A 13658-nucleotide genomic window follows, 5' to 3' on the forward strand; every position below is an offset into this window, starting at 1 on the left:
TGCTCAGAAACCCCCATGGCTCAGCAAGGGCACCAGGCAATGTAGGCCCCCTGCAAGATGCAAATAGTAATCTTGTGGCTACACCAGACAAGAAAGCTGATATTTTTAACAGTTTCTCTGCCTCTGTTTTTTTGAACAGGGACCGGGACATCCCTCCTGCCAGAGGTAGGGACAATCTTGGGGATAACTCTGTCAGGCCTTCAGTCAGCGCAGATATAGTTAGGGATCTTCTGGAAGGGCTAGACATTTTTAAATCCGCAGGTCCAGATGCCCTCCACCCAAGGGTGTTGAGGGAGCTGGCAGGGGTCATCACGGAGCCCTTGGCCCGGCTGTATGAGCATTTGTGGTCATCTGGCCAGGTGCCAGGGGATTGGAAACTAACTAATGTCCCCATTTTTAAGAAAGGGAGGAAAGAGGACCGAAGTAATTATAGACCTGTAAGCCTCACCTCGGTGCTCAGGAATATCTTGGAGAGAATCATCAAGGAACACATCTGTGGGGGGCCTGCAGGGGAGATCATGCTCAGGGGCAACCAGCATGAGTTCATCAAAGGCAGGTCCTGCCAGACCAACCTGATTGCCTTTTATGACCAAGTAACTAAATCCTTGGATGATGGTGTTGCCATGGACGTAGTCTTTCTAGACTTTAAGAAGGCCTTTGACACTGTCTCTCACCCCATCCTCATCAATAAATTAAGCGAGTGTGGCATTGATGCCTACACAGTTGGATGGGTAAAAAACTGGCTGATGGGGCACACCCAGAGAGTAGTGGTGGACAGGTTGTACTCAACCTGGCGAGATGTGAGCAGTGGGATACCCCAGGGCTTGGTCCTCATTCCCGCACTGTTTAACATCTTCATCCACGACTTGGACGAGGGGGTGGAAAGCATGCTGTCCAAGTTTGCTGATGACACTAAGATGTGGGGCGAGGTGGACGCACTTGAAGGGAGAGAGAGGCTGCAACTAGATTTAGACAGACTACAAAAGTGGGCAGACGAGAATAGGATGGGGTTCAGCATAGACAAATGCAGGGTGCTGCACCTTGGGAGAAGGAATCCACAGCATACATACAAGCTGGGGAGTTCCCCTCTTGAAAGCACAGAGGCGGAACGGGATCTTGGAGTCATTATTGACTCCAAGATGAACATGAGCCGCCAATGCCAGACCGCAGCCAGCAAGGCCAGCCATACCCTGTCATGCATCCAAAGGTGCATCTCAAGCCGGTCCAGAGAGGTGAGACTCCCCCTCTATGCGATTTTGGTCAGGCCGCATTTGGAGTACTGCGTCCAGCACTGGGCGCGCATTTCAAAAGGGATGTGGCCAGCCTGGAGAGGGTTCAGAGGAGAGCTTAGTGAGAGGGCAGCAGGACAGGCCCTATGAGGAGAGACTGAGGGACCTGAACCTGTTCAGCCTCAGCAAGAGGAGGCTGAGGGGGGACCTGGTGGCTTCCTACAAGCTCATCAGGGGAGATCAACAGCAAATAGGTAGAGCCCTTTTCTCCTCAGCACCACCTGGGGTGGCGAGGAATAATGGTAAGAAGCTGATGGAGAATAGGTTTAGGTTAGAGATCAGAAGGCAATATTTACAGTTAGGGTGACCAAAATCTGGAACCAACTTCCCAGGGAAGTGGTCCTCGCCCCTACCTTGGGCAAATTCAAGAGAAGGTTGGATGATCACCTGTCTGGGGTCTTGTGAACCCAGTATTCATTCCTGTCTGTGGCAGGTGGTCAGGCTAGATGATCTGTTCAGGTCCCTCCTGACCCTAGCTACTATGAAACTATGATACATAACTCCAAGGCCTCAAGCTTTAAGAAAAAACACCAAGAATAGCATGATAAGGACTGGGTGAGTCTACACCAGGGGTCGGCAACTCCTGGCACGCATGCCAAGTGTGGCATGTGAGGCCATTTTCCTTGGCACGCCACGGCCAGCCCCAGCTCGGAGTAGCTGCTGCGAGTGACGGAGCCCAGGCTGCTCTGAGCAGGGCTTGCAGCATCCCAGGTGCCTGGTGAGAGCATCCCAGGCTCCCGGCTGGCAGCAGCTACCCAGAGCCGGGGCTGGCTGCAGCCAGGAGGCTCAAAACAGCTGCACCAGGCTTCGGCACCAGCTCCACACCGGTGTATACGGGCGTGCCTCAGAGCAGGTAGTGGGGGTGGGGCCTGAGGCAGTGCAGCCCCGGTCTCTCCCCTGCTCCTGGCACAGAGGTGATGAGCCTGGCGTAGCTGTTTGTAGCCAGCCTGGCCTCTGGGCAGCTGCAGCAAGCAGCACACAGAGTGCAAACACCTGCACCGGGCTCATCACCTCTGTACCGGAAGCAGGGGAGACCGGGGCTGCACTGCCTCAGGCCCCACCCCCACCATCTGCTCCGTGGCGCAGGTGCACGCACCGGTGCAGCTGTTTTGAGCCTCCCAGCTGCAGCTGCCCTGGCTCTGGGTAGCTGCTCCCAGCAGGCAGCTGGGATGCTGCAAGCCCTGCTCAGAGCAGCCCAGGCTCCAGCAGCTACCCAGAGCTGGGGTAGCTGCTGGCAGCCACAGAGCCCACACTGGGGGGCAGAGGCTTTGGGTGGGGGGCAAGGGGCACAAGCAGGACATCCTGCCATATACCCCTTGCCCTCATTTTGTTTTTCTGCCATGTTGGCACTCTGGCACCTTCCGAGGTAGGCATTATGGTGTTTTTTGGCACTCCAGCCAAAAAACATTGCCTACTCCTGGTCTACACTAATACTTGGGGCCTAGCTTCAAGGTCACCTTAATTTAGTCTGAGTCATGTAAATTACACCTCCATGTCTATAAGCAACCTGCGCAGCTTCTGTCCATATCATGGTTCTTGTTTCTTGAGCAGAGCCCTTCTGGACATAAGTCTGCGAACCCCTTCTGTACTTAGCAATAACTGTTGGCAGTAGAAATGAGACATGAGGTACAGAAGGGCTGAAAGTCAGGAACAGGAAACTAAGGTTTGCTGATAAATTGATTTCCTGTGTTTGTGACTTCCAACATCAGGCTGAGTTAACAGATGCACTTCAGGGTGGTGTTGGCTATAAGCAGGCTTAACTTCATGCTCTGAAGTGCAACAGAGCTCCCAATGTCTGGCTGCTGGGATCAAGCTGAAGGGTTTACATTATGGATGGTTGGTACACTGAAGGCTATAAGGACAACCCTAATTAGCAGCATCAGAGTAAAAAAGGAGAAAATGAAAAAGGATGTTTAAAACTGCATGAGGGGTGTGGAAAGCTCAACTGTTTGGGTGCCAGATTAAAAACTAATCAAAATCTCCCTGCTTCTGCATGTGAATTTCATTTCATTATAAATTATAAAAAGCTTTCTTTCCACCCACCCACTTAACTATTCTTTCTGCTCATATGAAGAATGTTTTAAATTCAAATATAATAGAAGTAATATTGTATTACTTTTATTATCCTAATCATCATAATACATAGACTTTAATGTGTGCTTTCTAATGGAATTAAACCAGTGACAGATTATGTGTTTTATGGCAGAAATAATATTTTACATGGAATATTTAATGTAAGTCGGTTTAATATATTGAGATTTAATTATTAGTTTCTTTTTAAAGAGGGAGGGAGACCTCTGAAACCCCATAGGAACTGGGGCAATGTTTTCAATTCATAGTCTTCAATATGGATTTGATTAAGATTTAATAACAGTTATTAGATACTGTTTAAATACCAACTGCTTATGAGTCTGTGTGCATGTGCATGTGGGTTGAAGTTAAACAAGAATGGGATGAAGGTGACCAAATTAGAAATCACGCATGACTCATCTGTTCTCTAGCAAGTCACAGATGCAAACTAGATTAAAACATTTATAAACATGTCAGTCGAGGGATTAAACATGCCAACAAATTTAGGGGAAGTCATAATTCACATCCAGTCTCAAGGTTGAACCCCATTTCTATACTGAGCCTAATTCAAATCTCTGTTTAGAACTTACAAATAAAAGTGCAGTACACAGAAAACAGAATCATAGATAAGTGCGTCATATATTGAGCTGCTACCGTAAGAAACAGCTTGATTCTGCATATCAAGATGCAGAGGAATTCAGTGGCTGTGTGGTGCAGTCTGTGAATAGCTAAAAGTCTACTCAATTTGTAATTTCATGGATTTTGTGGAAACCATGAAATCCAGAATAGTCCATAAAATCAACTTCAGAAACTCAACAGAATTAAAATGCTGTGGTCCTTGCTGCTGTGGTCCAGCCTCACAGCCCACTGAGGGGGGAAGCCACAAGGTGGTGGGGAGGCACAAGGTGGTGGGAAGGGATGAAGGGCAGTAGACAAGATGGCAGGTGCACCCTCGTCCCTTCTCCCATGTCACAGCTTCTCCACCAATCAGCACCAAAGGGTGGGGCTGGCAGAACACATCCAGGAAATATCCACAAAATTTGGTCTTTATGCTATGACCAACCCATGAAAATTGCTTAGTCTCACTGTGATTTAAGTAGGTCCCTAGGTACAGCACTGGCCCTTGAGAAACTACCAGTAGTTTATTTCTCATACCTCCGTCTTGAAAAACTGAAAAAATAAACCGTGTCAAATTATCAAGCATTGAATTAACGAACGCCTCATGGCAGAGGATGCTTTGGAGCCTTGCCACCTCCTCCTGTAGTTCTCTTGTCTCTCAGGGAACAGGCAAGAGAGCTACAGGAGGAGGTGGCAAAGCTCCGATGCGTCCTCTGCCATGAGGCGTTCATCGATTCAGTGCTTGAGGAGACCTCCGGGACTGTGGAGAAAAATGCCAGATGCAGCGTTAAAGAAGAGAGAGGACATGGATTCCCAAGAGGGTGGAAGCTGAAGCCTTGCAACTTCCAGTTGTAAGCAGAGATCTTCACCTCCACCTGCAGTTGTTCATCTGGAGAACAGATATGCAGTTCTAGCAGCAGAGAGGAAGGAGCATGTTCCATTGGTGGAGGAGGACAGGCCTGGCGTCACCAAGGTGAGTAGGATCAAGAAGCAACAACTCGTGGTGGTGGTTGGAGACTCATCTACTGACCTGACCTGTTGTCTCAGGAGGTCTGCTGCTTACTCGGAGCCAGGATCCAAGATGTCATGGAGGGAGTACTGAAGCTCATCTGGCCCTCTGACTACTACCCTGTGCTGCTTATCCATGCTATGATACTGCCAGGAGACCCTGAGCATATCAAAAGTGATTACAGGGCTCTGGGTACAAGGGTGAGGGGGTCTGTGACTCAGGTTGTATTCTCATCTATCCTTCTGGTCAAGGGAAAGGGCCTGGGCAGGAGCAGGTACATCCTGCAGAAGAAAACCTGGCTGTGCAGGTGGTGTTGCCAGCAGGGATTTGGCTTCTTTGACCATGAGATGTTGTTCCAAGATGAAGGATTGCTAGAAAGAGATGGGATCCATCTGATGAAGAAAGGTAAAAGCGTCTTCTCAGACAAGCTCGCTAAGCTAGTGAGGAGGGCTCTAAATGAAGTTTGTTGGGGGATGGAGACCAAAGCTCTGGGGTAAGTGGGGAAGCAGGAGACCTGGAGGAAGAGCAAGTGGGGGGGGGGGGGGGGACAATAGGGGAGGAGCAATCAAACTTCCTGAGAAATCAGGGCAATCAACTAGTTACCTCGGGTGCCTGTACACAAATGCACAGAGCCTGGGAAACAAGCAGGTAGAACTGGAAGTCCTTGCACAGTCATGGCATTATGATGCGATTGGAATAACAGAGATTTGGTGGATAGCTTGTATGACAGGAGCATTGTCATGAGTACAAGCTGTTCAGGAAGGACAGGCAGGAAAGAAGAGGAGGAGGAGTTGCACTTTATGTAAAACAGCCATATGATTGCTCAGAGCTCTAGTATGGAACTAGAGAGAGGCCTGTTGAGAGTCTCTGGGTTAAGGTTAGAGGGGAGAACAACAAGGGTGATGTTGTGGAGGGGATCTGCTATAAACCACCAGACCAGGAGGAAGTGATAGATGAGGCTTTCTTCAAATGGCTAGCAGAAGTTTTCTCATCATAGGCCCTGGTTCTCATGGGGGACTTCAATCATCCTGACATCTGCTGGGAGGGCAATACAACAGTGCACAGGCAATCTAGGAAGTTTTGGGAGAGTATTGGGGACAACTTCCTAGTCCAAATGCTGGAGTGGCCAAGTAGGTGCCATGTTCTTCTTGACCTGGCACTCACAAACAGGGATGAGTTGGTGGGGAATGTAGTAGTAGATGGCAGCTTAAGCAGTAGTGACCACGAAATCATTGAGTTCAGGACCCTAAGGAAAGGAAGGATAGAGAGCAGCAGAGTAAGGACCCTGTACTTCAGAAAAACAGACTGACTCACTCAGGGAAACTCATGGGCAGGACCCCTGGGAAGCCAGAGTGAGGGGGAGAGGAGTCCAGGAAAGCTGGCTGTACTTTAAGGAAGCCTTACTGAAAGTGCAGAAACCAACCATCCTGATGTACAGGAAAACTAGCAAGTATGGCAGAAAACCAGCTTGGCTTAGCAGGGAACTCTTCAGTAAACTAAATCACAAAAGCAGCTTATAAGAAGTGGAAACTTAAAGAAATAACTAGTGAAGAATATAAGAGTATTGCTCGGGCATGCAGGGGTGAAGTCAGGAAGGCCAAAGTGCAGTTGGAGTTGCAGGTAGGGAAGGATGTGAAGGGTAACAAGAAGGGTTTCTAAAATTATGCTGGCATTAAAAGGATAATCAGGGAACATGTGGGTCCCTTACTGAATGGGGGAGGCAACCTTGTGACAGAGGATTCAGAAAAGGTTGAAGTGCATAATGCCTTTTTTTGCCTCAGTCTTCACAGGCAAGGGCAGGTTCCAGTCTACTGCACTGGGCAGCACAGTTTGGAGAGGAAATGAGCAGCCCTCAGTGGTGAAAGAACAGGTTAGGGACAACTTAGAAAAACTGGATGTGTACAAGTTCATGGGGCCAGATGGGATGCACCTGAGGGTGCTGCGGGAGTTGGCTGATGTGATTGCAGACCTATTGGCCATCGTCTTTGAAAACTCATGGCTCAGCTGTATTGTGCTCTCCTGGATAGGATAGAAGCCAGTATGCACGACTGCAGGTCAGTGAAAATGCAAATGCCTGACCTGCATTCCTGCATACTGGCTTCTATCCTATCCAGGAGAGCACACTACAACTGTAGACTCTCCCCCTGCCTGAAGAAGGGTGTTTGTACCTGAAAGCTTGCAAAGAACAATTTTTCCAACTATTTAGGTGGTCTAAGAAAATGTGGTATCACATTTACCCGAAGAACCTTGTCTCCCTATTTTCACAGTATTTCAGGAACCAACAAGACTACTGGGTTTGCTATAAATATCCCCATTCAAGTGGAAGCACGTGTAAGCTTGTTACCTTGCAAGGAATGCAGCCCTCTACAACAGTGGATGCTTCCCTCAGTCCCCAACATCTGTTGAAACAAGGGCAATTGCTGTACTGGTTTTGTGATTTCATCAGCTGCAGACTTTCCTTTGCCCCTTCCAGCATCTTGTTTGAATCAGTCCTTCTGAGACCTACACAAAACGCTCCTCACTTTCCCTGTGTAAAGTGAGGATGGATCAATCTGAACCGTCTAATAACAATTGTGTTGTGAGAGTGAATATGCCTAAAGCCCTCTGAGATTCTTGGATGGCATATGCTCATAGTGAAAACATGAGTATACATTGCCTAGAGTTGGTCAGAGGGTGCACCTGAATCTTCTGCACAAGATGCATGGGAGGGAAGAAAGAGGTTTCAAAAGAATTTATACGGGCTATTACTTTTTAATTACACTGTAAACCAAATCCCAAATAGGGGATGCTCTGAAGCCCTCGGCTACCTCACTAGCAGAGGCATGCATGTAACTAAACTGTGTCTTTAGAACTGTACAGTGCTGTATTCAGGCTATGCACTGCTAGGTGGAAGTCTCAGCAAAATAACAGTACTCCCTAGATAAATATTCCTTCTCCATTTAGCACAGAGATCAACTTTAAAACACAAAATGCACATAACATGACTGAGAAATAAACAGCATTAGCACAGTCAAGAGATAAGCAGCATGGCTTCTCCCTTGATCTTAAATATAAAGTCCAATTAACTACTAGGAAATGAAACACACTTAGTCACTTACGTAAGTGAAGAAGAATAGTTATGTAGACAGGAATCCAGCTTGTCAGTGAGACCATTTTGAGTTTTGGTGACAGAAATTTCACCCAAACTTTCTGATTTCCTTTAAGCATAGAAAAATGAGAGCCAGGCTGGGTTAAATGATTGTAATAGGAAATGGTAGTCACATCCTGAGTTCTTCTGCTTTTGCAAATGCAAGTTCCGTTTTTGGATTAAGTTCAAGAAAGCAGTAACCTCTGTGACTCAACAAGTTACACAGAAATGATGGATTGTAAACAGCCCCAACCCAAACAAGTCTTGCGTGTTCAGGCAACAGCAGATATGTAAACACTAGTGAAATGGTCTTTCCAAAAATCTTCTGCAAAGTGACAGATCTCCCTGCTGCTCCTGTGACCCAAAAGGGATCACTACAATCCAAAAAGGAAGGTGACCATCCCACTGCTCCCTCTCTAGACCCACCCCCGAGTGCCAGAAAGGCCACTTTGGCAGCTGGAGAATGGCTATTTTGGCTCACAAAGGATAACAGAATTCTGTCCCAAGTGACCACAATAAAACCCCAAGCCAGGTATTGGAAATACTTGGGATGTGGATTCAGTGGATCAGACCTGTTTCTGAAACAGTCTGGAATTGTTTGAATTGAGATCCAAAAATCTTATAGTATTCAGGGAGATCTGTGCACGTGCAGTGGGCACATCGCCAAGGCAGCACAGGGCCCCTTGGGGGGGGGGGGTAGGGATGAGGGTTATTTCCCCTTCCTCTGGCAGAAGGGGCAGCAGGGGGCTTATTCGGCTGCAGGGAGTGAGCGCAGTGGCAATGGCAGGCAAGCTTGGCTGCCAGTGGGGGTAGAGGGGATCTAACCCCCCTCTGCCTCAGGAGCCATGGTGTCCCACTATTGCAGCAGTGAGGTGGGGGATGTCCAGCAGCCCCAACTCAGGTCCCTGCCAGTGGGACAGGGAGGGGGGAATTAAACCCCTCTCTTGCCAGTTCAGTCCAGACTGGCTACTTCCCCCAACACAGGTCCAGGCAGTCAAGGGCGGGCTCTAGTGCCCCCCAGCGCCTGAACTGAGCAACTGCAGCATGTGCCAGCATTGCCTCGCTGCAGAGAGAACGTCTGTCCTGTTACAAACTGGCTCTACCTCGGCAGGCTAGATAGACTAACCTGCAAATGGTGAATCAATTCAGGTTCCGGCTTTTGAACGTCTGCCCCTAGCCTCGGAGGAGGAAAGGCTGTGATCACAAACAGCCAGCATGCACTTGCTAACTACAGTAAAAGCTCTGTTATCTGGCATCCGGCAGGGACGGGACATGCTGGAAACCAAAATATGCCGGTTAATTGACCGCCCCAGGTGCTGCTTCTCCAGCCGCGCCCGGGGCATCCCTCCGCCCCTTCCGCAGCATCGCGGGCCCTGCGCACCCCACAGGACAAGGAGGCATGTCCCGCGCAGCCTGTTATGCCCACGCACCGTGGCGGCTCAGCTGCGCACGCTGCTTTAAACCGGGCCGTCGGGGCTCGGAGAAACCGGAAGTGCCACAGTGGGTACTTCCGGTTTCATTTCCCCTCGCAAACCGGTTAACAGAGCATGCCGGCTTGTAAGGTGCTGGTTACCAGAGAGTTTACGGTACAAATCTTTCTTCAACCAAATGAGCTGGATGACTAGAGGGAATGTAGTAGATATAGTATATCTAGACTTCATTAAGGATTTTGACACATGACCATCTCATAACTTGGAGAAGTGTAGGATAAACACAAGTAGGTCAGGGTAGAAAGACAACTGTCTCAACAGCTGAAAGCCAAGGGCAGTTATGAAGGGTTCCATATCAGAACAGCAGGAGTCACTTGCATGGGTCTTTTCTGGGCCTGATGCTCTTTAATGTGTCTATTAATGGTTTGGATACTGCAATAGAGAGCTTCCTGAGAACATTTGCAGACAACACAAAACTGGGAAGGATTGCAAGCACACTGAAACATAGGAGTGCAATTTAAAAGGATCTTGATAGGTTGGAAATCTAGGCTAGAGCCAACAAGATGATGTTCAGTAGGGCTGTGTGAAGCTTTGGTCCCTGATTCGATTCAGCAGAGTTTCGGCCCAATTCATAGATTTCATAGTTTTCAGAGACGTTAGGGCTGGAAGGGACCTCGAAGATCATCAAGTCCAGTCCCCTGTCCCAGGGGCAGGAAGTCAGCTAGGGTCAAAGGACCCCAGCAAGATAAGCATCCAAGCATTTCTTGAATGAGTCCAGAGTAGGTGCCTGCACCACTTCTGGAGGGAGTCTATTCCAGGTCTAGGGGGCTCAGACAATAAAGAATTTTTTTCTTATGTCCAGCCTAAAATGGTCTTGTAGGAATTTATGACCGTTAGTCCTTGTTTTTCCTTGGGGCACTCTGGTGAACAGACATTCTCTCAGATCCCGAGGAACACCCCTTGTGTACTTATAGGTGGCCACCAGGTCCCCGCTGAGCCTGCGCTTTTCCAGACTGAAGAGTCCCGTGGCTCTCAGCCTCTCTTCATAAGACCTATTCTGTTGCCCTCTGATCATGCACGTGGCTCTCCTCTGGACTCTCTCAAGCTTCTCAACATCCTTCTTGAATTGCGGAGCCCAGAATTGGATGCAGTACTCCAGCTGAGGCCTCACCAAGGCTGAGTACAGCAGGAGGATGACATCCTGAGATTTACTAGAGAAGCATCTATGGATGCAAGCCAGGGTTTTGTTTGCTTTACCAGCTGCGACATCGCATTGGTGGCTCACGTTCACCTTGTGGTCAATCATGACCCCCCAAGTCTCTTTCAGCAGTGGTGCTAGCAAGCCTAGCACTGCCGAGCCTATAAGTATGCTGTGGGTTGTTTTCCCTGAGGTGGAGTACCTTGCATTTATCGGTATTGAACGTCATCAGGTTTGTGTCCACCCACTTACTAAGCTTATCCGAGTCAGCCTGGATCACTAGCCTGTCCTCAGGTGTGGACGCTATGCCCCAAAGTTTAGTGTCATCGGGGAACTTAGCCAGTGCGCTTCTGACACCAATGTCCACATCATTGATAAGGATGATGAAGAGAACCGGTCCAAGGACAGAGCCTTGGGGGATGCCACTGGTCACGGAGCGCCATAATGACTCACTGCCAACAACCACTATTCTCTGGGTCCGACCTCGGACCCAATTTCCCAGCCATGGACTGTGGTGTAGCTGAGGCCACAGTTGTTCAATTTTTTTATGAGGAGGTCATGGGACACCAGACCAAAGGCTTTTTTAAAGTCCAGGTATATGACATCAATCTCTTCTCCCTTGTCCAGGTGATATGTCACCTGGTCATAGAAGGAGATAGGATTGGTCAGGCAAGACCTACCCATGACAAACCTGTGCTGTGCTGGCTATCCCTCAGGATGTTGCCCTCAGCCAGCTTATTTAGAAGGGTCTGCTTGATAATTTTCTCAAGAATCTTACCAGGGATTGAGGTCAAGCTGATTGGCCTGTAATTCCCAGGATCTACTTTCTGCCCTTTCTTGAAGATGGGTACCACATTAGCCTTCTTTCAGTCTTCAGGTACTTCACCTAAGTGCCATGAATTTTTGACTATTTTTGCCAATGTTTGGGCTATGACACCTGCCAGCTCCTTGAGTGCCCTAGGGTGTAATCTGTCAGGACCATCTGACTTGGAGGTGTCCAGCCTCCCAAGGTAATCCTTTACTAGATCAACACTGATGCTGGGTATAAATACGCCCTTACCTTGGCCATCCCGCATCTTGCTAGGCAGGGTGGTCCCATTGGACTGATGAAAGACCAATGCGAAGTACCCATTAAGCAGGTTGGCCTTTTCCTGGGTGTTGGTTATTAGCTATCCTGTTTGGTTCAGCAGGGGTCTAATGTAACCCTTGCTTTTTTTACGACTCCCTGCATATCTGAAAAAGGACGTTTTGTTATCCTTGATATGTAAAGCCAGATGGAGCTCGGTTGCAGCCTTGGCTTTCCTGATCCACTCCCTGCAGGTATGGGCCAGTGCTGAGTACTCCTCCTTGGTGGTAATTCCAACCTTCCATCCTTTATAAGTCTCTCTCTCTCTCTCTTTATAAGGCATAGGAGGTCCTCAAGTTCTCTGCTGAACCAAAGGGGTTGCTGCACCCTTTTGCTACCCTTCCTCTGAGATGGTCATCCCTTGTGCTGTCAGGATCATTCCCTTGAGGAGCAACCACTTCTCTTGGACTCCTCTTCCAGTCAAGTCGTGGTCCCTTAGGGCCTCAACAACGAGCCTCCTGAGCTTGTCATAGTCAGCTTTCCTGAAGTTGAAGACTTCTGAATTGCTGACTGACTTGTCAGCTTTGCAATGGATAGTAAAGGTGATCAGCTCGTGGTCACTATCACCCAGCTTTCCATCAATTCTTATGTAACTGACTGTGTCATCCCCTTTGGCCAGTACCAGGTTCAACAACGTTTTACCTCTCATTAGCCCACAGACTTCTTGAGTCAGGTAGAGCTCGTCCACGCACGTGAGGAAGCTTTGTTACCAATCGGATTTGGCCGAGTGCTCTTCCCATGAGGTGTCTGGGTAGTTGAAATCTCCCATGACAACTTGGGGTTGTAGAGAGGCAGCAGCAAGGCGCCAGACTTCCATGCGTAGATCCTGAGGTGGTGCAGAGTCACTTGGAAGAACTGGATGCCTTTAAGTTGGCAAGCCCGGATGGGCTCCATCTGAGGGTGCTGAAGGCACTGGCCGACGTCATTGCAGAGCCACTGGCGGGAATATTCGAATGCTCGTGGCGCACAGGCCAAGTCCCGGAGGACTGGAAAAGGGCTAACGTGGTCCCCATTTTCAAAAAGGGGAGGAAGGAGTACCCGGGCAACTATAGGCCGGTCAGTCTCACCTCCATCCTTGGTAAAGTATTTGAAAAAATTATCAAGGCTCACATTTGTGAGAGCCCGGCAGGACAAATTATGCTGAGGGGAAACCAGCATGGGTTTGTGGCGGGCAGATCGTGCCTGACCAACCTAGTCTCTTTCTATGACCAGGTTACGAAACGCCTGGACACAGGAGGAGGGGTGGATGTCGTATACTTGGGCTTCAGGAAGGCCTTCGATACGGTATCCCACCCCATACTGGTGAACAAATTAAGAGGCTGCGATGTGGATGACTGCACAGTCCGGTGGGTGGCGAATTGGCTAGAGGGTCGCACCCAAAGAGTCGTGGTAGATGGGTCGGTCTCGACCTGGAAGGGTGTGGGCAGTGGGGTCCCGCAGGGTTCGGTCCTTGGACCGATACTCTTTAATGTCTTCATCAGCGACTTGGACGTGGGAGTGAAATGTACTCTGTCCAAGTTTGCAGATGACACAAAGCTATGGGGAGAAGTGGACATGCCGGAGGGCAGGGAACAGCTGCAGGCAGACCTGGATAGGCTGGACAAGTGGGCAGAAAACAACAGGATGCAGTTCAACAAGGAGAAATGCAAAGTGCTGCACCTAGGGAGGAAAAATGTCCAGCACACCTACAGCCTAGGGAATGACCTGCTGGGTGGCACAGAGGTGGAAAGGGATCTTGGAGTCCTAGTGGACTCCAAGTTGAACATGAGCCGGCAGTGTGACGAAGCCATC

The 13658-nt window shown here is 49.0% G+C and overlaps 1 protein-coding gene across 2 annotated transcripts in view; it reads right to left on the bottom strand.

Moving 5' to 3' along the window:
• TMEM273 (transmembrane protein 273) overlaps nucleotides 1-9629 on the bottom strand; it is a 52256-nt gene extending 42627 nt beyond the window's left edge. For both annotated transcript variants that reach the window (XM_014605138.3, XM_014605133.3), the window contains exons 1-3: nucleotides 9544-9629; nucleotides 9240-9388; nucleotides 8085-8183 (exon numbers count right to left, since the gene is read on the bottom strand). In XM_014605138.3, coding sequence (XP_014460624.1) covers nucleotides 8085-8139 — 55 coding nt within the window. In that variant the 5' untranslated portion in view covers nucleotides 8140-8183; nucleotides 9240-9388; nucleotides 9544-9629. The remainder of the gene's footprint in view (nucleotides 1-8084; nucleotides 8184-9239; nucleotides 9389-9543) is intronic.
• Nucleotides 9630-13658: the final 4029 nt, after the last annotated feature.

Source organism: Alligator mississippiensis, chromosome 6 (genome assembly GCF_030867095.1).
Source record: "Alligator mississippiensis isolate rAllMis1 chromosome 6, rAllMis1, whole genome shotgun sequence".
In the NCBI taxonomy this organism is placed as follows: domain Eukaryota; kingdom Metazoa; phylum Chordata; order Crocodylia; family Alligatoridae; genus Alligator; species Alligator mississippiensis.